The sequence below is a fragment of the Lynx rufus genome, unplaced genomic scaffold (genome assembly GCF_022079265.1).
Source record: "Lynx rufus isolate CCGP_SWC_20201006 ecotype Redwood Valley unplaced genomic scaffold, mLynRuf1.p SCAF_4, whole genome shotgun sequence".
Classification (NCBI taxonomy): domain Eukaryota; kingdom Metazoa; phylum Chordata; class Mammalia; order Carnivora; family Felidae; genus Lynx; species Lynx rufus.
In genome coordinates this window covers 168,588,774-168,615,409 of record NW_025814856.1, presented here as the reverse complement: position 1 = coordinate 168,615,409, position 26,636 = coordinate 168,588,774, and the positions used below count along the sequence as shown (strand labels likewise).

Here is a 26,636-nt window from a genome sequence, read left to right as displayed (position 1 = left end):
AAACCTTCACAAGCAGTCTAAATACAAAAAATATTTTTATTTACACATTTTAATACGTTAAAAAGTTTGTTCCTTATGTCTCTACTTTGAAGATGAAATCCCGTGCAGGCGCCTGGCCGACTCCGTCGGTGGAACAGGCAACCAACCCTTGATTGCGGGGTTGTGAGTTCAAGCCTCAGGCTGGATGTAGAGATCGTTTACAAAGAAAAAAAAAAAAGACAAAACTCCCTAAAGACAGCTTCTTTTCATAAATTCCATCAATACAATAGCAGTTCTCAAACTGCATCACCAGAAGTCCAAGAATTCACAGACAGCACTGGCTGCATTCTTTTCAAAGGCAGATTATTGTACTGCATTTAAAAGACCTATACATTTAAAGCAAATTTGAATTCACAGCTTTTGGTCAAGATACAATCATTTACTTAAAGCATACTGACACGTGACAACCCATATTTTGTTAAAAAAGGCGTTTATACTTAAAAAGGACAGATTTACGGATAATCTGCCATAGTACAAATTCAACAACTCAGACATCGGGGATTAAGTCATAAATATATTCCATGGAAAAGAGACATTCTTACTGTTTTAACAATAAAAGACGATATAAAAGTGGGATTCAACCTGCACAAGTTTATCTTCTACGAAACATCAGCTTGGGCTCATCCATACCTCCGAGGTCTGGGGCGCGTGTCATGGATGAGGGGGGACCGTTCTGTTGCAGAGAAGCTTCTCTCAATCTTGGCAGCTGCCCCCACAGAGAATGGCCTCAGGTCAGTTACGGGCGTCCTCGGGGAGGCAGGAGCTGGTACCGAACGCAGATCGACTGTGCGTTAAGCACACAGTTTAGTTCGACGGACACATTTCTCTTCGGAGCAAGACCTCTGGATGCGGGTCGCTGTGCGCAGACAGGTGGCGTGAGCGGAACGGACCTTGTCCAGCCTGGTCACCACCCAGCAGACGTTCTGTGAAAAAGCCCCTCGGTAGAGTGGAGGTGCTCAGCGCGCTCCTAACACAGGCTTCTTTGTCGTGCAGGTTCAGAACCGGCTGCGAGACACGGGGCTGCGGGGCGGCTGCTGACTGTGGGGCTGACAAGCATGAGAGGCCAGAGCACCAAGTCTCCCGTGTTCCCTGCACATCTCAAAACTGAAACTGTTAGTTTAGGGATGCGCACGGAGACACACGGAGACCCGTGGGACTTCGCGCGGTGACTTCCAGACACGAACCGCTGTCGGGTCACGTGGAGACGATGTGTGAAAGTCTGTGACAAAAGGGGGGTTTGCACAGGAGTGGCCTCGCTCGGCCCGTGCAGCCTCCCACGGGCACCACTCTGAAGGACTGCGTGCTGCCGGGGTACGTGGGTTTATGGCACATAAAACACTAGTCTACACACACGTTTTGGTGACTTTTCAACAACTGAAGGTGACGTGTAAGTCAAGTTTGCAGCACTTAAGACAGTGGAGCAGATCCTAGGAGCTGGAGAAACGACAGACACTTGCCCTCCGAGGACACTCACTTCTTCAGAGGATCGGCCGGAGTTTGCCGTGTGAGCGGGGGTGTCTTTTCTGCAGAAACGTTCACTCATCACACAGCGTCCCTCCTAGAACCAGGCTCAAAAGCCACACCTGCTAAGTGTCCACTATCTGGTGACGTCAAGGCTGTTTAGCAAAGTGCTTTGCCATCTGGAGTTGATGAGTAGAAGTGACAGACACAAACAGGAAGAGCGTCCTTCACCACGTCACAATTTTAGGCCAAGTGCTGGCGGGAAGCTCCACACACGTCATGTCATACAGATATTTGCAAGGCTTACGTCACCTGCTGACTTTTCCAAAACATCCGCATTCCCAACACTTGAAATAGTCAGATATCAGGTACCACACTTAACTGATGGTTTTCGAACATTTAACCAATACATAAAGAAGATAAAAACACGCATCAACTTCTTTGTAACTGCACCCCCTAGTGGCCTACTTTGTCTATTAAAAGAGCCCATCACCCCCGTGCCTGCACACCCACACCCGACCCAGTCTCGCGGCGCGGAGAACAAGTCTAGGGTCCGTCTGTTCTTCCCTCCGTCGTCTCCCAACTCCACTGTATATACAGATACGTGAAAATGGGTGAAGACGTAAGTACAATATAACCTTAAATTAAAAAATTAGCTAAAATGCAGTATATTAAATACGACAGATCGTGGCATATCTCCACCAGGCTTTTACACACGGTCAGTGGAGTAACAAGCCTTTTGGGTTTAAAAGGGACGTTTTCAGACAAATGACCACTCACTTGCCGTCCTTTGGCAGACTACATCCTCAGGGAAGCCTGGCCTTGCAAAGTCTTTGCGGAGAGGTCGGCCCTCTCTCTCAGCACGCTGGCTTCCTCCGCACTTGCGTGCGTCTGCACGCTCTTCACCAGGAAGTGACTGATGAAGAGTTTCAGACCTTCTCTCAACACGCCCAGCTTTGGGCTGTCAGCCACTCTGGAAAGGAGTCGGAGAAACGTGTGTCAGCGATGAGCTGGCCGCTCCCAGACCACGGCTCCGGGATCTCCCGTCGGGAGGCACAACCTAACTGCTTTTAAAGAACAGAACTCTCAGGTAAGAGCTTAACAACCTATTCTACTTGTCAGAGGTTATTAGTTTGCCTCTGGCAGGTATCGTGTTCCCCAAATCTAACGTGTAAGATGTGAGCTGAAGGCTAAAACGGAAAACAATTTATTACGCAGTGTGTTGGAACAGAACAAGCGGGCACATACCTTGCAAAAATTGAAGCCAGGTCTTCAACTTCAGTTTCCATTAACAGCATATATAACACTTTTCGTAAAAAGTGGACTCTGGGTTTATCCAATTCGCTGAATTCAACTACCTAATAGCAGTCAGGACAGAGAGAAAAAATTGCATTTAGTCCATTTCTTTCAATGACGTCCAAACATAATTAGAGTAAAAAAATTACCTGCCGCCTGTAAGTAACCCACTTCCAGTTTGATAAGACGAAGAGCCGTTAGCAAGGGTGGGGTCGCGGGCCTGTTACGTACTGAGGGCAGGAGCCTGCACGCCCTCGTCGAGTGCAACATGCCGCTGGGGGTTTATATGGGCGCAAAAGTGATGAATCAGGAACTCTAGAACTGAAGCATACTTATCTCCTTGCCTTAAAGAAACCACACCCAAATTAAAACCATACATACAAAGTTTAGGTCTGGGGAGAATCGCTCACATATACGTATACATACTCCCTGAGAAATAGACATAACTTTCGCTACACTTACACGACAGAAAACTGTGCAGAAGGAAATCAGAGAACAGAATTACAGGTATAAACGTGTATGAAACGTGAGTTTCAAACTCATGCTGACTTAACCACAAAGAACTGTAAAAGGATACTCAGCACGGGGACAGGACAATACTGTCCATGTGCAGGACTCGGTACGTGAGAGGACATTACGTGATACCCGCAGATACACAGGCCCGGTAAGAGTTCAACAGCACACCTGAGAACCGGAGAGGTCCCGGCGAACGGGGCCAGGGGAGGACCCCGGGACAAGCTTCAAGGACATCTCTAGGCTACACTGAATCCAGGGAGACATCGTCCCCTACTCCATTCTGAGCTCAAAACTCGAGCAAACCGAAGGCAAGGTCTCTCCGGCAACGAGAAGGCACGTCCTCACCACACTTCACGTTACTCCCATTTTCGGAATATGGTAGAAGGCTCCGTGCCTGGTTTTCGGTACAATGGCCTAAACCTAATGCCACACCCCAGTGAGACACAGTCGACCTGCCTCGGTGCCCTGGTGGATGGCCACGTAAGCACAACCAGGAAACCGCAGCGGCCGTCTGTCTGCGGGTCAGGGAGCGGGAGGCACGAGTCCAGGCCACGAACACCCTCTCTGGCCCTCAGGCTCCCTCACCGTCCACGTTTCTAGGATGCCCAGGCCCGGTAGCCACCTCAAACTCCACGTCCTCTCTCGGTTCCCCTGTCCACCCTAGACATCGGGGCACCTGCACGTCACTGGCTCGGACGTGACCCGGAAGCAGGGCAGGGCTGGGGCGCCCTCCGTCCGTCGCAAAGGGAGAAGCAGCGGAAGCCCCGCACGGCAGCCCGCCAGCTCCCTGCCGCCCCGTCCTCCTCCTGACTCGACAGCAGCCAGTGCGGCTGTATCTTTAGGGCCTGCGCGGGAACCCAAACTCCAGACAAGATTCTCTGAGAGGAGCAAAACCGTAACAGTGCCTTCCTCTACCGAGTGCACTCACACCGCGAGCGACTCCGGCTACTTCTCACAGCGCTATGGTGTTATAAACACACTTCTCAGGGCCGCCGGGGGCGGGGACGGAGTCGGGCGAACGTCCAACTCCTGATTTTAGCTCAGGTCTTGATCTCACGGTTTGTGACTCGGAGCTCCGCATCTGGCTCCGTGCTGCTGGTGTGGAACCTGCTTGGGATTCTCTCCCTCTCTTCCTGGCCCTCCCCTGCTCATGCTCTCTCTCCCCAGAAGAAACATTAAAAAAAAAACGGAACAAACTGGGGCGCCTCGGTGGCTCAGCTGGTTAGGCATCCGACTCTTGATTTTGGCTCAGGTCATGATGTCACGGCTGTGGGACTGGGCCCAGCATTGGGCTCTGCGCTGACGGCGTGGAGCCTGCTTGGGATTCTCCATCTCTCTCTCTCCCTCTCTCTCTGCCCCTCCCCAGCTGGCACACATGTACTCTCTCTCAAAATAAATAAAATTAAACATGTTTCAGCTAAGTCAGAATCTAAGGAGACACATTTTCTTGAGGTACCAAACAAAAGCAATTGTGTTACTACTTTCACTGCTCTCAGCAATTCCACACGTCATACAAACCTTTAAAATGGAGAGTGGAAGTGACTTTGTCTTCAACAAGTGGGCTACCAGGTGAACCAAATTAGAGACATTAGTGGCTGGCAAGTTTTCTAGGTCCCGGAATTTATCCCATATGCTGAACTGGAAAGTCATCTGCTTGATTGAAAAAAAAAAAAAAGAACAAAGTCAAAATGCAAGAAACTGTTAGTGTAAGTCGCTAGAATAGACTCAAAGGCGCTCTACTACTCATGTGTCTGCAGCATCTTACAAGGTGAGTCGGGACAATCCAGGAGCGACACGCCCTCCTGTCCCACACATGGTTTGCACAGCGTTTTCCCTCAAACCGGCAGCAACGTTAGAAGGAGGAAAAAAGGCCGGAGCAGTGCAGCATCCAGGAGGCCCTCCCCAGAGACGTGGGCCGCCAGACACCCTCATCTGCGGCAGGGAAAGGCAGCATGGCAATCGTTTCCCCATCACTCTGCCTCAGCGATGTCCCCTGGGGCTCTGCCCCAGAGGGGCCTGGCCGTGGGACCGGTTCCCTGCATACCCTGTGGCCCCAGCTGGGCCCTGACTCAGGGCACTTGTGCCCGCTGGGCTGAGTCACACAGAAGGTCCAGGTCCAGGAAGACAGAGCGGAGCAGAGGTTACGGGCGGCCTGCTGACGGAGTTACCTGGAACCTTCTCTCGTGTTCACAGAACTTGCCGGCCAGGAACGCATAGAAGGGGTTGTAGCTTTTCTCCTGAAGGCAGCAATCCATGAGAACGTGAACGATCTCCCTCTCCTGTTGGTCCTTGAGCCCAAGCCTGCGAACAGAGATGGTGATGAGTAAGAAAGTGTAGAGGAGCACAGCCTGCCGGGCAGTTTGGGTAAAGGAGAGCTGAGGAGAGGAGGCGCGAGTCACAGGACAGGTGCCACGGACAGGCCTGTCCTTGCACCCGGGAGTTCCATTCCGTGTGAAGTAAATAAAGGAAAGTTAACTCCTATCACGTCTCCTGAGAAGGGTTTTGTAAGGGTTCACAGACACTTGAAGAGTCTTACCACAACCAATTACAGAAACTACACCAGGATGTTTTTAATTTAGAAAAAATCAGAAAGACAACCTCGATAGGAAGATTCTAAGTGATTTACGACAACCAACAGTCACTGAGAATAATCAGTTGGTCACCCGACACTTTTAATCAAAATATATCGAACGTGTTCCATTCTGGAACCACTGGCGGCCGGCGACGCCTGGAGCCAGGCAGGGGAGGAGCGGGACGGCCCGGCTGCCCCGAGCGCATCTGCTCTGACCCCTCCACCCCGTGACGTAGACCTCAACTGTGCGGCTTCCTTCCACAGCATCTCAGCAAACTGCACGTCCAAGTGTTCACACACACACTCACTTCAGAAGCTTTTCAAACGCGTCCAAAAAATCTTCACTTGTCATTATTGTGCAGAATATGTTTCTCCTGACATCGGTGTTCATTCTCTGCTTCCTGGCGAGTTCTAGTATCTTCCCGCTAACCTGAAAGAGGGGTAATTAAGACACAGACCACACATGTTTTAAGCAAAAGCGAATTTCATTCACTGTCTTTACTAAGTTTCTAAAAGATAACATGTACGTCTTTGTGACTTTACAGAGGATTAACGGAGTTATACGTAAATATGTATGTGTGAGTGCCAAATCTTTACCCCTGAGTGAGCCCCACAAAGAGAGAACGGCAGCAGGAGACATAGAGGGCCACAGGAGGAGAAAAACTGCCTGATTTGGGGGACTTCTCAGAGCACCCCCATCTGTCAGTCTAGACAATAACGACATGAATTAGACAGAAGTGGCCGCAGCCGGAAGAGCCAGGACAATGAAGGAGGACATGGGATCCTGGGACGACAAAGGGTGTTGGGGGAAGTGAAGGAAATCTGAGTAACATGTGAACTTTAGTTAATGATAAAATACAAAGAAAATGAAGATTTCCGACCATCTGAAATGCAAGCTTAATGGACCGGTAGCCACCTCTCCCGGGAAACCCCTGCCTGCATCTCAAGTCTGGTATCTGCAACGTGAGCGTTCGGCCTTCGTGTTTCCCTCATTCAACTTTTGAGTCCTTAACGTAACGTATTCAGGGACTTGAGAAACAACAGAAACGGAGTTAAATTCTATCAGCAAACGGTAAGTTTCTGTAAGGTTTCTGAATGAACCCAGGGGTCTCGTACCGTCCCCGTGGGCCGCTTCTCTGTGACCTTCTGCTGGCTGTTGTCAATCATAGGGGCCCCGCTCCACGCGGACCCCACAATCCACCAGCGCCCGGTCTGCTCTGCATTCAGGACGCCGTCCCAGGAGACGCGGAGCTGGGTTTCCGTGCCTGAGCCGGTGCCGCGCACCTGAGTGAAGAGAAGGAGCTTGTAAAACACTTCAGCTGGTTCAGTCTGTACTTTTATCACCCTTGGCTTTGCCTGTTGTTCATAACGGGATTTCTGATTTGTATTGTTTTTTTGTTTATGTTTGTTTATTTTTGATAGAGATAGTGTGAGCCGGGGAGGGACAGAGAGAAAGGGAGACACAGGATCCCAAGCAGGCTCCAGGCTCCGAGCTGTCAGCACAGAGCCCGACGTGGGGCTCGAACTCACAGACCATGAGATCATGACCTGAGCCGAAGTCAGTTAACCGACTGAGCCACCCAGGCGCCCAATTCTTTTTTTTTTTTTAATGTTTATTTATTCTTGGCCGGGGGGGGGGGGGGGGGGGGAGACAGGCAGAGAGAAAGGGAGACACAGAATCTGAAACAGGCTCCAGGCTCCGAGCTGTCAGCAGTGAGCCTGACGTGGGGCTCAAATTCACGGACCGTGAGATCGTGACCTGAACCGAAGTCAGACATTCAACTGACTAAGCCACCAGGTGCCCCTGGTTCGTGAATACTGTGATGGGTCACCGACCAATGGGATAGTTGACCAGTTTGGAATGATGCCAAAGTGAGACGTGAACTCTCACACTGCCCCGTTTGGAGAGTTGTCACGCCAGGAAGGCGCTTGCACTCAGGTCCCAAGGACAGCTGCACGGAGCTGGCGGTGAGAACCGCTCTGCGCCTGGGGTCTGCGAGTCAGTGATTCTGGACCTGCCCAGAGTCGGGGCCGAAGCACCCCCTGGCTGGAGGGGGAGGTCAGTGGGTCTCAGCTGTGGCCCCACATCTGGAGAACTTAGGGGAGCTTCAACAGCTGACTCCCACCCCCATGGTGTGACCTCACTGGTCTGGGTGGGACCGTGGCCTGAGCCCTCTTTCAAAGCGATCGGAGAATTCTATCGCGCAGCCGAGGGGAGCACCACAGGCTAAGTGTCGGGGACGCTTAAGTCACAGGGACGCCTCGGCACACAGACCACTCAGAGAGTCTCACCACAGAAACACGAAGCTTCCTTCCAGGATCCTGAACTCTTACTGACCGGATGTGGCACCTAACAGCCCCAACTACCGCCCAGGTTCCACGAGGAGTTCAGGCAGGCACAGGAGCTCTGAACAAGCAAGAAGTCCAAGGGCCTCACCAGAGCTCGTTGTAATTTCCTCAGCTTCTCCACAGGCTCAGGGTCGTAGCCGGGGATCTTGCGCAGGTCATTGTTCTTCAGCGCCAGCATGGTCTCCAGCATAAACCGAACCTTTAAGGAAAAAAACGAAAACAAAAGCGTCCTTTCGTACAGTGCAAACCCGAGATGGAAAGAACTAACCCAGCTGTGCACACCGCGGATGGTGAGCCAGCCTGGTCCTCAGGTAGACGGTCACCACTAACCTGACCCTCCTGCTCAGGACTACAAGTTTTTTTTCTTGTTGTTTTCCTTTTTTTTTTTTTTTTTTTAATGTTATTTATTTTTGAAGGAGAGAGAGAGAGAGAGAGCACGCACAAGGGGTGGGGAGGGGAAGAGAAAGAAGGAGACACAGAATCTAAAGCAGGCTCCAGGCTCCGAGCTGTTAGCACAGAGCCCGACGTGGGGCCGGAACCCACCAACCATGAGATCATGACCCGAGGCAAAGTCAGACGCTTAACCGACTGAGCCACCCAGGCGTCCCGGGACTACGTGTTTTAATACCCGACATCCTCTGGGACCCAACCACCCCCCTAAGATCTCACGTTCTTTCCTCCACCCCCACCACCTCTGACCTGCCCCCTGCACCTCCCAACCCCACAGTCTTAGCTATTCTCTCTCCATTACATTTTAACGTCTTCCCCATTCCTGGTATTTTTCTTTTTCTAACTTTTAAATCGGAAATAATGTCATAATTAGAGAAAAGTTGCAAGAGTAAAAAAGTTTTTCACGTAACTTTCTCTGAGATTTCCCCCGATACTACCTTTTGATTGAGAGAGTAGTTCACACACCATAAAACTCATCCACATAAAACCGTATGAGCACATTCAGGGGAGTGCGGCTATCCTGATCAATTTCAGGACATATTTATCACCCCCAGAAAGAAGCTCCAAACCCATATGAGCACTCCCCATCCCCCCCAGCCCCAGGCCACAGAGCCTACTTCCCACCTCCAGCGACTTTTGTCTTAAACCTGACCTCTGAGCGTTCAGCCCAGGGACAAGTGCTTCCTCGGGACACTCTGGGACCCGGCCGGTGAGATTCCTCACGCTCCTCCCTCAACAGCCCAGCTGAATGCTGGTCCTCTGAAACCATCAGGCTCTGTCCACTGCCCAGCAGATGCCAACACCTCTTCATAGCTGACCCAGCACTTTCATTCAGGACTCCCAAAGTGGGCCAGCCTTCCCTCCTGCGTCTGTCTCCTCTCCTACTGTCCTGCTGTCCACTGGCGGCGACCCCGGCCCTTCCTTTCCTTCACACTCGCCTTCCCCCTCCAACCCACTTCTAACCCCTAAACCCACATCTGCTGTGACCATGCTGCCGCTCCCCACCGGACCCTGCAGTGGTGTCTCCCTGCCCTGACCACCTCCCCCTTTTCTTTACATTTTTTTATTTTTGAGAGACCGAGCACAAGCAGGGGAGGGGCAGAGAGAGAGGAAGACACAGAATCTGAAGCAGACGCCAGGTTGAGCTGTCAGCACAGAGCCCGACACGGGGCTCGAGCTCACAAACCATCAGATTGCGACCTCAGCCGAAGTTGGACGCTCAACCGACTGAGCCCCCCAGGCGCCCCACCTCCCCCTTTTCTACAGGGTAGTGAAAGTGGCATTAGCACACTCAGAACCCTTCAGGTGCCTCTAGGATAAAATCCCAAGTCCCTGAAAGGTTTACAAGCCTCCCGAGGCCAGCCTCAGCCCTTTCCTCCTGCCCCGCCCTCAGGAATGCTCCCCTCGATCCCTTCTCTCTGCCGAAGTCCACAAGGGCTGACACCTGAGCCCCAGCCACATGGCCTTCCTCAGGAAACGTTTTCTCAGTGGGTAAATGTTAAGCCGATTCTGAAATTCACAAAATACCTGAGTTCTTAGTAGGAAAAAAGTCCATTCACCTATTGAAGATAAACCACAAAACCCGGTGGGGCAGAAGACAACGGGGATCGCTAAGAAATTAAATGCAATTTTACCCAAAATACTTGATTTTAAGCTCTGGTCAGTGTGAGCAGTTAGGCACTTAGGAAGCAGGCCAGGTGACACACTCGTACCCTCGTCTGGTCCCGGAACTTGCCACCTGCCTCGCTGACTTTGGCCTGGGCCTCCAGGATTAGTTCCTTAAGCGACAAAGCATCATCTTTTCTCAATGAAAAGCCCACGTTTTTCAGCATTAACAGGATCAGTTCAATATCTTTTTCTGTGAAAGTTCCAATAAGTTTTTTCAAAATGTCAAAGACAAGGAGAGACTGCACCACGTGGAAGTTATACAAGTGGGCGATGACAGTGAACAGGTTCTCACACTCTCTGTCTTCACCTCCGTTCTTGTAGATGGTGTCAAACCTCCTCACCACGGCCTCCAAAAAGTGAGCACCGACCTGGACAAGGCAGAAAAAATATCACTGCAAACATGCAAAAATCAATGTTGGCAAGCTCTTCTCAGGGATCCTTCTTCCTCCTGCAACGAACTTAAACGTCTAGTGCTTTTTGAAATAACACAGAAAATAGACAGCTACTAAGTTACAGACTCTAACGCAGCTTGAGCTCGGCTCCAGCTAAGGCTGGAGGGGGCAAGAGAAGCAGGGACACAGAGCCCGTGGGGAGGTGTGTCCACACAGCAGCCGAGGGAGGACAGCCTGGGACAGTGACGGTGACCCCGAAGGGGCACCGCGTGGTCAATGCTACATCACGTTCAAATATAATCCAAGACAGAAAGTAGAATTCTGCAGACATCAAGAAAAATTCAGGCATAAAACATATTTAAGTATGTCTTCAATCACACAAACAGAATAATATCAACATTTGTCAAAATTTTAGATTCCAGTTAATATCTTCAGAATAAAACATAACTTTACTATAATATGAGCAACATTCATGTGACTAAAGTTACTTAAGAATATGCCTTAATTCTGACTTAGAGATGTAAAAAAAAAATTTTAACGTTTATTTATTTTTGAGAGAGCAAAAGCAGGGGAGGAGCAGAGAGAGAGGGAGACATAGATTCCGAAGCAGGCTCCAGGCTCCGAGCTGTCCACACAGAGCCCGATGCGAGGCTCGAACTCATGAACCATAAGATCATGACTTCGGATGCTCAACCGACTGAGCCACCCAGGCACTCCTGATTTGGAGATTTTAAAGCAAATCTGCAAAGACCTGATTTTTATTTTTAGTAACTGGTAGCAGGGATCTGTGACAGACTCTTCTCCCACGAATTCCTGTGAGGAGGTCCTTCTCAAGAACTGAAAGAAAAGCTAACGGACCCAGTCCGGACAGCTGGTCAACCTCTGGCAGAAGCGGACGCTCTCCACTAAGCATCGTGACGACTCCCAGGGGACGAGCCATTCCAGGTGTCCTCCATACCGTGCGTGGGGGTCTCAATGACACGTGGGACCCATCGCCTCATGTCGTCCGACCCAGGGGGTCCTACATGCTGTGGCTGCTCGGGGTCTACGGCTGTTACCGGAACTCCACTTACCGTCTGCGTTAAATCCTTCTGGTTACGAAGGGCACCGGTGTAACCCCGGGAGGCCTGGGGCGCACTAGAAAAGCCCCGGGGGCACCGCGTCGCGGCACACACAGGGCACTCGGGAGTGGCGTCCAGGGAGTCCAGCACACTTCACCGTGAAGAGAAGGGACTCACGGCGTCTTATGTGAGGACGGCCCTTACAACACAAACGATTACTTCTGGTAGGTGATTCTCTAAGTAGGTGGGAAACGGAATGCTGCCTGGGAAGGTTGTGGCTTTACCGTAGGAGGTGACCCAAGAGGACTTCTCAGAACGGGAGCGGTCACCGCACGGCCTCCCTGAGGCTAAGGCAGAGGGCCAGGGGCAAGGACGCGTCTGCGGGCTGCCCGCAGGTGGCCCCGGGGGCTCCGAGCCTGGCCCCGTCCCGCGTCTCCTCACGTCATCAAACCCGCCGTCACTCCCAGTCTGGTGGCCTTGCGCCCAGTACGAACACCTGAGCAGATAGACCACACGGACCGCCGTGCTCCGAGCATCTGGGGCAAGTCTCTGTTAGAGCGGGGAGCACGATGGAGGCAAGTCCGAGACGCCAGGCCCGAGCAAACTAACGGCGACGGGGGCCATCAGAACGGACCCGACACGAAACCAAGTATTTGGGAACGCGGTTCGGACGACGCGGCGGCGACAAAGCAGCACCTGCCTTCCGGAGCCGCCTGTGGCCACGGCCATCACGCAGGGAGAGGGACCCTACCTCCACGCCGACCGTGTGGTGAAGGACGCTGAGCAGGAGCACGTGCTCCATCACCAGCCTGCCTGGCATGGCCGCGCCCGGGGCACAGGCACTCAGGAGGACGCCCGTCAGAGTGTCGTTCATGTCCTTCCTGCTGTGGGCCATGTACAGTTCCTCCAGCTGCCCGCTTATGGAGGCCACGCTCGGCTCGCTCAACCTGCAGGCAGTTGTGAAGGCAGAGTGGCAATGACGCTTCTCATAAGGAGTTACTTTCTAGGTCCGTTTAAATTTTTTTTTTTTTCCCAACGGTTATTTATTTTTGGGACAGAGAGAGACAGAGCATGAACAGGGGAGGGGCAGAGAGAGAGGGAGACACAGAATCGGAAACAGGCTCCAGGCTCTGAGCCGTCAGCCCAGAGCCCGACGCGGGGCTCAAACTCACGGACCGCGAGATCGTGACCTGGCTGAAGTCGGACGCTTAACCGACTGCGCCACCCAGGCGCCCCTAGGTCCGTTTAAACAAATTAGAGTCATCAGTACCACTCTACACCCTATCCACGTGCCCGTCTGACCCACAAACAGCTTTTGCGTGGCCCCGGTAACGCATGTATCCGTACATGGCACACGATCCTCTGGGAGCCCGCAATGACCTAACCGCTGTCTTCCTGCCTGCAGGAAGCATACACGGGACTCGAAGACCCCGGACTCTATGCTGAGGGAGCTTCACTGCTGCCCTGATCCAGCGTCCTGGGCACAGGCAGGGAGCTGTCCTTACTTAGCACGTGGGGACGCACTGTTGGGAAGAAGTCCGTTTCCACCTTGGGCCAGAGGCCAGCATAACGATTTCCGCTCCTACACTGAGGAAAGGCTGCTCTGTGTCCTGGGCAGAGGGGAGGGCTGGACAGGTACATGAAAATCATGCACCATTCCTGTGCTGCCCCCGAGCGTTAAAATGGCACGTATGGTAGAATTCCAGAATTACCATGGAAACCGTGTTTTGTTTTTTTAATTAAAAACAAAGCAATGAGGGCTCCTGGGTGGCTTAGTCTGTTAAGTGTCCAACTCTTGACTTCGGGTCAGGTCATGATCTCATGACAGCATGGACCCTGCTTGGGATTCTGTGTCTTCCTCTCTCTCTGCCCCTCCCCTGCTCAATCTTTCCCTCTCTCTCAAAATAAACTAAGAAACTTAAAAACAAGATAAAACAAAGCAGTGAGTGCAGGGGGAGGACTGGGTGTGACCACAAAGGCTAGCAAGAGAGCTGTGGGGTGCCGGGAGGGTCCCGCCTTCACTGTGGGCAGGACCTGGAGCTCCCTGCGTGAGACCCTGCAGAGAACACACACACTCTCAACCACGAGTAACGAGCAAGGGGACTGAAGCCCGCATTCCGGACCAGGAGCGCCGGTGCAGGGGGAGGCCCAGTCCTGCCAGGCCCGGTCCTGGGACTTCTCAGAACCGCCATGTGGCTTTCAGAGTCTGAAGGATTCAAAGTACCAAACAGAAAAGGCGGACATCCTGCTTTCCAAGGCACAGATCTCGCTGCACTAAGACAGGAACCGAGAGGGGCTGTTGTGGTCGATCAGCTTACGGGTTATTGCTGGGAAAGTTCCTACATTCTCAGAACACAGACGATCTCTTTTCATGTCACAGGGTGACAGTGTTGCCAGGTTACCTGTTGATGAGACCTTGGACGTGTCTCTTCAGTCTTTCCAGTCCCTCCTTTTTCTGACCACTCACTGTCTCCTCAGCATGCCTCACGTGAGGTGGGACGTACTTTCCATCGTTTTCGCAAACACTCTGCTTGAAAAGACAGAAATAAATGACAAAAACTTTACATTGAACAAGTTCCACCTTTCCGTCTTCTATGCTCACGTTTACATATTACAGTCCCACGGAGCGGCAGGGGCTGACCCACTGACCACTGCTGCTTAATCACCATCAGTAACGTACTGCATGCCGTGGGGAGCCCTGAGCCCCCCACTCCCCAGCCTGGTGGTGTCGCCACTGACGTTAGTGTCGGCACATCTCGTCCCCTTGTTTTTCCCTGTGACTCTTCAGAACTGGCCGTGACCCTCCGGCATCTGCCCACCAGAGCTCCACAGTCTACATACACCTGCTTGGGCTTAATTTACGGTCAGCACAGCAGGATACAAACACCGAAATTAAATGCACCACCGGTTTTGGAGGGAGACTGTTCTAAAATAACTTCAAAAAGAAAAGAAAAGAACTTCAAACTTGTTCAAACCTAGTGTCTAAGTATACAAGACCAAATCAAAATCAATCCATTGCTCACTATCTCCTAGATTATCAACTGGGAAGGTTACAGATCATCACCATTGACCCACACTCTCTGGGTACCTAAGTGAGGGCTTTAGGGGACAAACATTTGTAACGCATGATTCCTGCAGTCAGGGAGCTCAAACTTAGTTGGAGAAAACACATTTATGTACACAGAAACTGTTACTCTTGAGACACCCATCGGTTCACAGTGTGTCAATTATACCTCAACAGGCTGTGAAAGAACGGTTAGGGACAGTCCAAAAACCAAGTCCTGAGAGAGGAACCGACAGCAGTTAAAGACTGCTCACAGAGCGCCAGGTGCTAAGGTTCCGGGGACAGACACGAGAGAGAGTGTTAGCTCCTACACTTAAGATGGGGAAAGACGCCCAGGGGAGTCTACGTGGACAGACAGACACGGTGAGAAGATGAAGACAGGCCCTGCAGGCAGGAGGGAGAAATGCATTTAGTTAGGCACAGAACGCTGGGACAGCGACACGTGGGAAGAGTGCACGCACTCCACTCATATGCTTGCCTTCAAGGTGCACGCGGAGGTGCCCCCCTCCCCCAAGGCAACTGCTGGGTGCTGGGTTCCGAACTTGATCTTCAACATAGGACTTTGTGGAAGGGGGTGCTGTAGATCAGCTTTATGTTTTAAAGATTCACTCTGGAAGCAGCGGGACAGGAAAAGGACTAGGGAGGGCAGAGGTGAGTCAGGGATGCTAGAGACATCCCCCCCCCCCCCCCCCCCCCCCCGCCACCCTGCCAAAACGACGGAGGCCCACTGGGAACAGAGCACAGGGGGAGGGAACTCAAAGTCAGGTTCAGAGACTGAGGCAGTAAGCTGAAGATATCATCTTGGGACGACCAGTGGGAATGGCCATTAAGCTTCTGATATAAAAAGTCTCCAGGAAGGTTTTCTCCCTTAACTCTCCATTACGGAAATTAAAAAACATAATAGACATAATAACCCGATTTACCCACACTTGGCTCAGCAACTACCAATAGATCAATATGTCACTTCTGTCCCACTCTGGCCACCACGCGTTATTTCGGGGAAAATTCCGGAGAATTTAGGTTGTCCACACGATACCTGATCTGTTGCGTCTGTGCCCGCGTCCTCAGAGGAATTTTCACTCGTTTCTTCTGCAAAACGGACTCTCTTTTTGTCCCTTTTCCACTTCGCTCTCCCCTCTGCCGCTTTTTTTGGCTTAATGTCTTCCACGTCGTCCTGCTCACTGTGCGCTCCCGCTTCCACCTTGTTCTTTTCTTCTTCTTCCTCCTCCTCCTCCTCCCCCTCCTCCTCACTTTCGTCCTCGGTGTCGCTCTCTAAGTCACTTTCGGGGACAGTCTGTCCGACATCCTCCTCCTCCTCCTCCTCACTACTGCCTTCGTACGAGCCGCCAGTTCTCCCAGACCCCAGGGCTCCCAGGATGTAGTCGAGCCCATCGCGAGCAAAGCTAAGCGGCACGGAGCCACCGTCGCCCTTCCTTCTGCGCTTGTTCAAGCCGAGGCACCGCTCCAGCTTCCGGATCTCCCGGTCCTCCTCCTCGTTGGCTGCCAGAAGGGCCCGTTTCCGGGCGGCGGCGGCTGCGGCGGGTCTGGTGCTCCCGGGGAGACCCCTGGTCTCGGGGCGGGCCCGGGCGCCCTTGGCCGGGGGAGGTCGCGGCTCGGCCGGGGGCGCCGGGACCCGACGAGGGGACTGCCGGCCGCCCGCCCCCTCCGCCCCCTCCGCCCCCTCCGCCCGAAGGCCGCTCGCTCCCCCGGCTCCGCCGCCGCCTGGGCCCGGGCCCTTCGCCGGGTCCGCAGTCCTCTGCAGCCGGCGCGCCTTCTTCAGGTGCCGCTTCTCCTTCCTCAGCTCCCTGCGGCTTTTCCTCCCGCCCCGGCGCAAGCGCCCCTCCGCCCGGGGCCCGGCCGGGCCGCCGGGGGTCTCACCCTCGGAGGTCGCCTGCACGAACTCCTCCACCGCTAGCTTCAGCCGCTTCAGGGCCCCCTCCGTGCCGCCCCCCGGCCGGCGGCGCCCCCCGCGTCCGTGCTGCCCGCGCCCCCTTCGCCCACGCCGGCCCGTCACGCCAGCACTTGCGGACGCTGCCATTTTCCTGGATGCTCCTACTCCAACTTCCGGCCGGGGCGGGACTTCCGGGCAGAGCCGGCGCTGAGCCGGACGGGGCGGTGTCCCCTGCTGGCGGGAGGGCGGCAGCGCAGGGAACGTCGCTTGCTCGGCAAATGCTGGAAAATCTGTGTGCTGAGCACGCAAGTACATTCTCATTTAATGAATGAAACCCTACGGCCTATGTCACAGGAGTTAAGTGTGGTTGTCTGGATGGCGCGACTCTTCAGACGTGCTTGCCTTTCATAGATCCGTAGGGAAAATGTTAATGTCGTTTCCGGTGGGCATTTTACAGGGGAAACGTATCCAAGCTTATGATTCTGACACTTGCTTATTTCACTCAAGCTCAGGCCTCCCATCCCTCCACTACAGTGGAATGGCTCACCTCCGTATTTATTAGGGTTGCCGGGTATTTCATGGGGCGATGTTCCATTATTTCTCTCTCGATAGCGGTGTCCTGGGATGAAAGTATTCGTGTCTACCAGAGACTGGGAAGGTGAGCTTATTTGGAAATAGGGTCTTTGCAGCTGTGATCAAGAGGAGGTTACGCCTGAAACTAATATAGCACTGATTGGTAGTCATACTTCAGCCGAAGGAAAGGTAAGAGGAGGTCTTCCCGGATTTCCCAGCCGGTTCCGGGCTCACACACAGGGAGAGGGCCGTGAGGTCGGCCACCGCCAGCAGCTGGGAGAGGTCTGGAACAGATTCTCGCTGGGAGCCCAGAAGGAAGTAACCCCACCCACACCACCATTTCCGACTTCCAGCTTTAGGAATGAGCCTATCTGTTTCTGTTGTTTTCAGCTGCCCAGTTTGTGGTACTTTGTTACTAGGTGGTTTATAGTAGGAAACAGTGCAGTAGAGGGGAAGAACAGTACTCATGGCTTAAAGGTGAAGAGAAAAAAACTTCAGGAAGGACCAGAGACAAGCAAATAAAAGTTCAAAACTCAGAGTGTTCAACAGCCGGGGCTCCGGGGCTTGGGTTCAGATCCTGACCTCACGCTTCCTAGCTACGTGACCTTGCTCAGCCTCACTGAGCTCAGCTTCTCTGAGTCTCAGTTTCTCTATCTGCAGAATGGGATGATGATCGTGCCTATCCCATGGGGCTATTATAAAAATAATGAGGTTTAAGCAAACACCTGCTTTCTTTGGTTTTGTAGCAGAACGTATGCTGTTCCTCTCTTGTTTTCCCTCAGTGGCCCTGCCAGGCGGCTCTAGGCTCTTGGTCCGTCACACCCTCACTCTGTGACCCATGTTGCTAGTTGTCCCCTTTCTCATCTGTATTTGGGGCTGCAATGAGGGCTTGTTTGCCGGGACTACGAACGCTCTGGGAATGAGCAGTTCGGAGGCTGAAGGTCGGGGCCGTGTCTGACAAACTAGCTCCAGTGTGGAGAGATCCAGGCGCTGTCCGCTTGTCCACATCACTAAGTGCCCGGAGAGAAGCATCGGGGGAGGACGGGCCTCCCGGGGGCAGCCCCCCCTTCCCGGTCCTGGGGCTCTGGGGCTTTGGAGCAGGTGCTGGGGTGCCGGCCTAGCTCTGCCTTCCAGGGCGCCTCCCCTCCCGGGCCCTGGCCGTGTGCGAGGCCGTGCGAGGGAGATGAGAGAAAGCTTGTCTCCACCTGTCCTCACCTCCTGTCTCTGCAGGGCTCTCGCTTCTGCTGTTATGCCCTGGGGTCCACGCTTCTCTCTCGTTCAGGCATTTCTCTGCTGCTAATTGTTTCTAATCCGTTTTGACAGAAACCGGATGAATTAAATTCATTCACTCATGCAGAGTCTTTAGAAGGGGTGTGGCACATCGTAAGTGCTCAGTAAATGTCAGCGACCTCCCTAATCGTCTGGCATTCACGGATCACTCTGAGCCCTGGGCTGGCAGCGTCCAGGCCACCTGGCTGGCTCTGCCTTCCTGTTGGTGGAGGCGGCTTTGCTCCGAGGCCACGGCTTCGAAGACTCCGTGAGGGATGGATGTGGGCAAATCTTGGGGGTAGTTTTCAACCCTAAAATCCTAAAGCGAGGGAGGCTTTCCGCACTTATTCCGACGACTTCTCACTTGGAGGAGCTCGGTGTCTCCAAGCCCGCAAACCGCCATCGCCCCGCCGGCCAGGCGTTCGGGCAGTTGGTGGAGAGGGAGTTCTGTTTCCCTCGTGAAAGCAGCCGGGGGTGGGAGAAAAGCGCCTTTACAATCTCGCCGCCAAGACAAGCAATGCGGACGTAGAGCAGTCCATTCATGACACAGGGGCTGGGGCAACAGAGGGCACCCGGCCAGTAGCAGAGCCAGAGTGCGGGTGTGTGCACGTGGGGGTGCGTGTGCAAACTACAAGCCGGCCACGTGGGCAGGGGCCGGGCGGGCAAGGTGTGGCAACTTGCGCCGCATTTCACTTTAATTCTGGGCGCACAAGGAAACCAGGGAAATGCTTCCGGTGGAGGGGTAGGCAGACTGTTCGGGCGTGACCCAGATAGATTTGCACTGTGAGAGACTCACCCCACTGCCGGCAGGACCGACCCAGGCTGGTCGGCCTTGAAGGGCAGACGGAAGCCTGTTGCCTCAGACACTTGTCCCCCGGCCTGGAAAAAAATTGCGGGTTGGGGCTTTGCCTGACAGCTTCTTAAAAATAATAGCACGGATGATCTATCACGAGGAACATGATGTACAATTTAAAGCATAGCCTTTAGCTCTGTGTCTCAGTGCGAGTATAACAGAACGCCACAGACAGGGGTGGGAGTGGGGGAGGGGTGCTTAAACAGCAGAGATTTATTTCTCAGAGTTCTGGGGGCTGCAAGTCCAAGGTCAGGGTGCCGGCACGTTTGGTGTCTTGTGACACGCCCCCCCACCCCCCAACCTGTTTCACGGATGGCCTCTTCTCTCTGTGTCCTCACTTGGGGGGAAGGTGAGAGAGCTCTCTGGGGTCCCCTCTGTAAAAGCACTCAGCCCACCACGGGGCTCCACCCTTCTGATCTGATCACTTCCCCAAGGCCCCATCTCCGGACACCATCACACTGGGGGTGAGGGCTTGAACACATGGATTTGGGGGAACAAAAACATTCTGTCCATAACACTTAGGCTTACAAACTTTTTTGTTTCAGTGCATCAATGTATTGATTCCTTTTTTCTCTGATGCAAAATAATTCATGCTCACCGTAAAAAAAGGAATCGTTGGGGCGCCTGGGTGGCGCAGTCGGTTGGGCGTCCGACTTCAGCCAGGTCACGATCTCGCCGTCCGTGAGTTCGAGCCCCGCGTCGGGCTCTGGGCTGATGGCTCAGAGCCTGGAGCCTGTTTCCGATTCTGTGTCTCCCTCTCTCTCTGCCCCTCCCCCGTTCATGCTCTGTCTCTCTCTGTCCCAAAAATAAATAAACGTTGAAAAAAAAAAAAAAAAGGAATCGTTATAGTTATACGTGTGATGTAGAAGGGGGAGTCCACCCTATGCTTAACTTTCCAGAAATACATTTCCTTCTGGATATTCAGTTTATATACCAACTTGCGTTATGACGATGATGGTGATGATGTTTTTTTTTTTTTTTTTTTACCAAAATGGGATCTATTGTTCCGCAATAGAGGATTCAGCTGAGGCTTCTCTCCACATCGGTGACCTGGAGCCTGGCAGCATCATTACTGGAGGGTTAGGGATGTAGTAACATCCACGGCCCTTCCCAGACCCACTGAGTCAGAATCTGCATTCAGCAGCCTCCAGGGTGATTCTTGGCACGGTAACATCCGAGTATCGATTCTGGATCCTCTACTCTTTCCAGGGGCTCGATGGGCACAATTTTTGTAACCAATCTGCTAATGAGGAATATTTGATTGCTTCCTGTTAAGGACACATTTTTTGCACTATTAAAAATGCTGTAGTGAACATTGTGTGTGTGTGTGTGTGTGTGTGTGTGTGTCTACAGGACTGTGCACACGTTCCACAGATTGTCATCCTAGAAATTGCTTAGAGAAAGTATACACACGTGTTTTAAAAATTCACAGATAAATGGGTCACCTGGGTGGCTCAGTCAGTTAAGCGACCGACTTCGGCTCAGATCATGATCTCGCGGTTCATGAGTTCAAGCCCCGCGTCGGGCTCTGTGCTGACGGCTCAGAGCCTGGAGCCTGCTTCAGATTCTGTGTCTCCCTCTCTCTGCCCCTCCCCTGCTCATGCTCTGTCTCTCTCTGTATGCCAAAAATAAATAAATATGTAAAAAAATTTAAAAATTCACAGTGCCAAATTTGCAACCCCAAAGCTGGGCCGGTCTGTGCTGCAGCTGAGAGTGTGAGCACCTGTCCGCCCCCCCCCCCCTTCACCGATGCCTCTGGGGTTTCCTCTTTGCCATCTGGTAGGTGAAAGGTCAGCATGCAGAGAGGCCCTCGGCTGCAAGGTCAAGGTCAAATGCACCTCCCTTCTTCTGCCTCCTGCTACTAAACGGCAGCCCAGACTTCTTCCCCAGCATCCATGCCGTAGCCCCTGATGGAGAACGTCGGGCCAGACCCAGAGCCTTCTCCCCATCCTTGAAGCCGCTGTGCTGCACAGGCCCCAGCGTCTCCTCCCTTTGACTCTCTCCAGTCCACCAGCTGCCAGAGCGTTTGCTCTAGACCTAAATCTCCCCTTGCCGTTCCCCTGTGTAAGATCTTTCATGGCTTCCTGAAGAACCAAGTTCAAAGCCTGGCCTTTCAGCCCATTTGGGTCTCCCCGATCCCAGCCCCCCCCCCCAGCCTCTCTTCCCCACATGTCCCAGGTTTGGCAGGAAGCTCCGTCTTGAGCCTCTCTGTCTACCCTCTGGCTGGAGTGCCCCTTTCTGCTTGATCACCCCCAGCTTTGCCCAGAGACAGCTTCCTGCCTCCCTTTACCACTCCTACTGCACCCCTTACCCTATTCTGTGCTCACCCCTGTCTCCCAGACTGGAGGGGAGAGCTCAGATTCTGTCTTCTTCAACTTTCTGCAGCCATGTTTCTACCTCCAGGACCTACTTGTAGTCCTGGCCGGCAGCAGGCACTCACTCACTTGCTGGGCAAAACGCACGACCGAGTGGGCTCCTTGGGACGCCCAAGTGCAATCACATGGGGGCAAAAAGGAACTTTGAGAGCCAGCGTCCTCAGTCTTTTCCTTCTGGTATATTAATTAGCGAGGGAACGGCCGAGCCAAGAGCCACGGGTCCAGCTTTCCTCTTGCCAGAACTCAGACAACACCGGGCTGCAGCAGCCGGGTCAGATTGGACGACTGGACGTGGAAGAGGGCACCTTCATGGGAGAGGCTTCCGGTGCACCGTGGCTCTGAGCTGCGGGGTGTCCACAGGGCCTTGAGTGTCGCGTTCGTTAGCGGTTAGCCGCAGGGTAAGCGGCCATCTGACACCACTCATCAGATGACGAAGGAGCTGTCCCGAGTCACGGACCTGCGCTGACATCTCTTGTGCAGTAAAGAAAAGGAACAAAAGCCACGGGTCTATGTTGCGGTTTTCAGTATTTTTAGTTTACAAGCCAACTGTTTATCACATTAAGACACTGATCTATAAATAAATTTGAAAGCAGTGATACATCTGGGCCTTTGCCGGCTTCAAGTTGAGGCAATGATCTGTAGATATATTTGTCTGTGTCATTGATCCCTTTATTATTAACGCCGTGGCTTTCATCCTGGTTATCAATCACATTCCTGATTACCAAAGCCCTTATCAAACCTCCGTTCCCGGGGGCGGGCCCCGGAGGTCAGCTCTTGCGTTTGAGTAACGTGAAGCCACATCTACTTGTGGTTGTATTTCAGAGGCTGAAGCCACCTCTGCTCGTGGCTGTATTTCGGAGGCGTCATTGGTTTTCATTAGCAAATCGTGTTCTTTCTGAGGCTCTCCCCGGGTTCAGGGTTCTCCTGGGTCAGGAGATGCTTCCCGGTCTGCAGCATGTGACACCTGCCCGCTCTGGGATTAGAGCACTTACGGCTTCCGCGGGCGCTTTGCCCTCTCCGCAGAAGCTGCGCCTCGTTCACTAGTTGTGTAGGGTTTCTCACTGCCGCCTTTGCTTTGCCGTTTCTTTATCATCAGGCAGTCTCGAGTCCCCGCGGGGCCACCACACCCGTGTTTGTTTCCGTTCAGTGTTCCCGCACGAGCCCATGGATCCCGACGCGCTCTTTGCTGTTTGCCATGCTTCCGGCCCGCAGTAGACCCAGGACGTCTGTCTTCACGTGTCCTGGTGAAACTCTCAGCTTCCCACACGGCTGCTTGATCTTGCTCACACTGCATCTTGCTTACGCCAGAGCAAACTAATACAAGTTGAATTTTTTTTTTTTTTAACGTTTACTTCTTTTTGAGAGAGAGAGAGAGCATGAGCCGGGGAGGGACAGAGAGAGAGAGAGAGAGAGAGAGAGGGAGACACAGAATCCAAAGCAGGCTCCAGGCTTCGAGCTGGCAGCCCAGAGCCCGACGTGGGGCTCCAACTCACGGACCGTGAGATCATGACCTGAGCCGAAGTCTGATGCTTAACTGAGCCACCCAGGCGCCCCTACACTTTGAATTTTGAAGTAAAAATGTTCAGTTAGCATAAAATTCTACTTAGTGTCATCACTGGCTAAAGTGACCAACCTTTTAATATCGCTCAGATCACAGGCTAAATTTAAACATGGTCTTCTCCATTCAGAAACTCCGGCAACGTAACGGGCATGTATATTTTGCTGTTTTCTGAGTGGATACAGTTTTTCTTACAAGAAGTTCAATGTGCAAATTTCAGAAAATATCAAAAAGTTAGAAATGTAAGAAGAGGTTCTTGTCGGTGCCCCTGTGTCCTCCACACGGCACCTGCCGAGGGTCTCCTGGAACAAGTGTCTTTCTCTGGTCCGGCCAGGGGCAGGGAGGAGAGCCACGGGCGGAGAGCTGGTACTCCTGGGAGCATTAAAATCCTTGACTCAAGGTTTGCTTCTGGAAGAATTCAACGTAACACAGCAGTTAAAAAATAAATAAATAAAAATCCTAGGAAGAATAACAGAGCAATTATTTAGAAGTAACCAGTATAGAAAACTCTTCCTCTTTCTAAACCCAAATTTGGTTGTCTCCTTGTTCAGCACAGAACTCTTTCTTACGCGCGCGCGCGCGCGCACACACACACAGTTTTGGGGGAAAATGGGGGCATCACATTCCACTGTTTAGTTTCCCTGAAGTCCTTGCTGTGCCGGGAGGGCTGTGAAGGTGACAGCTTGTGGGGATGGCAGAAGCAGAGGACAGTGTCCCCGGAGACCAGCAGGTCGCAGGCAGGTGGCTTCGCTCTCTGGTTCAGGGGCTGCTTCTTGCCCTGCCATCCCCCAAAGCAGCAACCCCGTCTTGCTACTCACCCGCCCCTCGGCCCTTTCTCCTGGGCACACGTTTCCACGCAGCTAGCCCCAGCCACACACGACCTCTGTGCTCTGACACGGACCTTCCTCCTCTCAGTCAGGATTCCCTGGCACCCTCTCTAGGCGCCTTCCTCCTGGTGGTCGAGCCTCCACGGTGGCCTGTGCCTGGTGTTCGTGGTTTTATCCAAAGAAGAGGACCGGGGTCACTTGTTTGATTTCCAGGGCCTGGCATAAAGGTCTTTAGAAAACAGCTATCTGTCGGTTGCTTAGTATATGTGCGGCCAAAGCGAGCACTCTGTCGGTGGCTTAAAGTGGAGGTTTTACAATAGCAGAGTTGGGGGCCCTGGTCTAGTCGTTTGGGTTTTGAGGTTCGTATAGGACATTGTGGGCTCACTTTGGTTATTTTAATTATTCACACTGCAACATACTCAGTTCTTTGGAGAATCTTATTTAAAAAAATTTTTTTAATGTTTATTTATTTTTGAGGGAGAGAGAGAGTGGGGGACAGGGGAGAGAGAGTGGGGACAGAGGATCCGAAGCAGGCTTTACACTGATAGCAGTGAGCCTGATGCTGGGCTCGAACTCACGAACTGCGAGATCATGACCTGAGCCCAAGTCGGACACTTAACCGACTGAGCCACCCAGGAGCCCCTCTTTGGGGAATTTTAATGGGTTCTTTAAAAATTGTTTGTAGGTCTTGTACTCAAGTCTTTTTTAAGTTTATTTATTTTGAGATAGAGTGTGAGTGAGCCGGGGAGGGGCAGAGAGAGAGGGGGAGAAAGAATCCCAAGGAGGCTCTGTGCTGTCAGTGCAGAGCCTGATGTGGGGCTCAATCCCATGAACCATGAGATCATGACCCGAACCGAAATCAAGTCAGACACTTTTCAGAAAAAGCATTTGACAAAATATAGCATCCTTTCGTGATAAAAATCCTCAAGAAAGTAGGGGTAGAATGAATATACCTCAAGATCATAAAGGCCATATATGAAAAGCCCACAGCTAATATCATCCTCAATGGGGAAAAACTGAGAACTTTCCCCCTAAGGTCAGGAACATGACAAGGATGTACATTCTCACCATTGTTATTCATCATAGTGCTGGAAGTCCTAGCCTCAGCAATCAGACAACACAAAGAAATAAAAGGCATCCAAATTGTCAAAGAAGTCATGCTTTCACTCTTCACAGATGACATGATACTCTACGTGGAAAACCCAAAAGATTCCACCAAAACGCTGCTGGACTGATCCATGAACTCAGCAAATTTGCAGGATATAAAATCAATGTACAGAAATCAGCTGCATTTCTTTTTTTTTTTAATTTTTTTTTTCAACGTTTATTTATTTTTGGGACAGAGAGAGACAGAGCATGAACGGGGGAGGGGCAGAGAGAGAGGGAGACACAGAATCGGAAACAGGTTCCAGGCTCTGAGCCGTCAGCCCAGAGCCCGACGCGGGGCTCGAACTCACGGACCGCGAGATCGTGACCCGGCTGAAGTCGGACGCTTAACCGACTGCGCCACCCAGGTGCCCCTCAGCTGCATTTCTATACATCAATAATGAAGGAGAGCAGAAAGGGAATCAAGGAATCGATCCCATTTACAACTGCACCAAAACCCATAAAATACTTAGGAATAAACCTAACCAAAGACGTGAAAGATCTATACACTGAAAACTATAGAAAGCTTATGCAAGGAATTGAAGAAGACACAAAGAAATGGAAAAACATTCCATGCTCATGGGTCGGAAGAACAAATATTGTTAAAATGTCGATACTACCCAAAGCAATCTACATATTCAATGCAATCCCTATCAAAATAGCACCACCGTTCTTCACAGAGCTAGAACAAACAATCCTAAAATTTGTATGGAACCAGAAAAGACCCCGAGTAGCCAGAGCGATCTTGATAAATAAAACCAAAGCAGGAGGCACCACAATCCCGGACTTTAAGTTGTATCACAAAGCTGTAATCATCAAGACAGTAAGGTACTGGCACAAGAACAGACACTCAGATTAATGGAACAGAAATACAAAACCCAGAAATGGACCCACAGACGTATGGCCAACTAATCTTTGACAAAGCAGGGAAGAGTATCCATTGGAATAAACGCAGTCTCTTCAGCAAGTGGTGCTGGGAAAACTGGACAGCGACATGCAGAAGAATGAACCTGGACCACTTTCTTACACCAGACACAAAAATAAACTCAAAATGGATGAAAGACCTAAATGTACGACAGGAAGCCCTCAAAATCCTTGAGGAGAAAGCAGGCAATAACCTCTTTGATCTTGGCCGCGGCAACTTCTTACTCAACACGTCTCCGGAGGCAAGGGAAACAAAAGCAAAAATGAACTATTGGGACCTCATCAAAATAAAAAGCTTCTGCACAGCAAAGGAAACAATCAGCAAAACTAAAAGGCAACTGATAGAATGGGA

The 26,636-nt window shown here is 52.1% G+C and overlaps 1 protein-coding gene across 4 annotated transcripts; it reads right to left on the bottom strand.

Annotated features, from left to right (window-relative positions):
- Nucleotides 1-18: 18 nt before the first annotated feature.
- On the bottom strand, nt 19-16,906 carry NOM1 (nucleolar protein with MIF4G domain 1). 4 transcript variants are annotated; one of them, XM_047096097.1, is made up of 12 exons: nt 15,905-16,906; nt 14,207-14,334; nt 12,556-12,751; nt 10,396-10,719; nt 8,322-8,432; nt 7,001-7,168; nt 6,193-6,314; nt 5,481-5,613; nt 4,831-4,962; nt 2,749-2,858; nt 2,281-2,473; nt 19-2,088 (listed from the first exon to the last, which is right to left on the bottom strand). In XM_047096097.1, exons 1-11 carry the CDS (start codon nt 16,904-16,906, stop codon nt 2,299-2,301), a joined length of 2,601 nt encoding a protein of 866 aa, XP_046952053.1. In that variant the 3' UTR covers nt 19-2,088; nt 2,281-2,298. The 4 variants fall into 4 exon arrangements, with proteins under 4 accessions (XP_046952053.1, XP_046952054.1, XP_046952055.1 ...); XM_047096098.1 differs by having other exon boundaries at nt 19-1,881; XM_047096099.1 differs by having other exon boundaries at nt 19-1,847.
- Between the last annotated feature and the right edge of the window lie 9,730 nt (nt 16,907-26,636).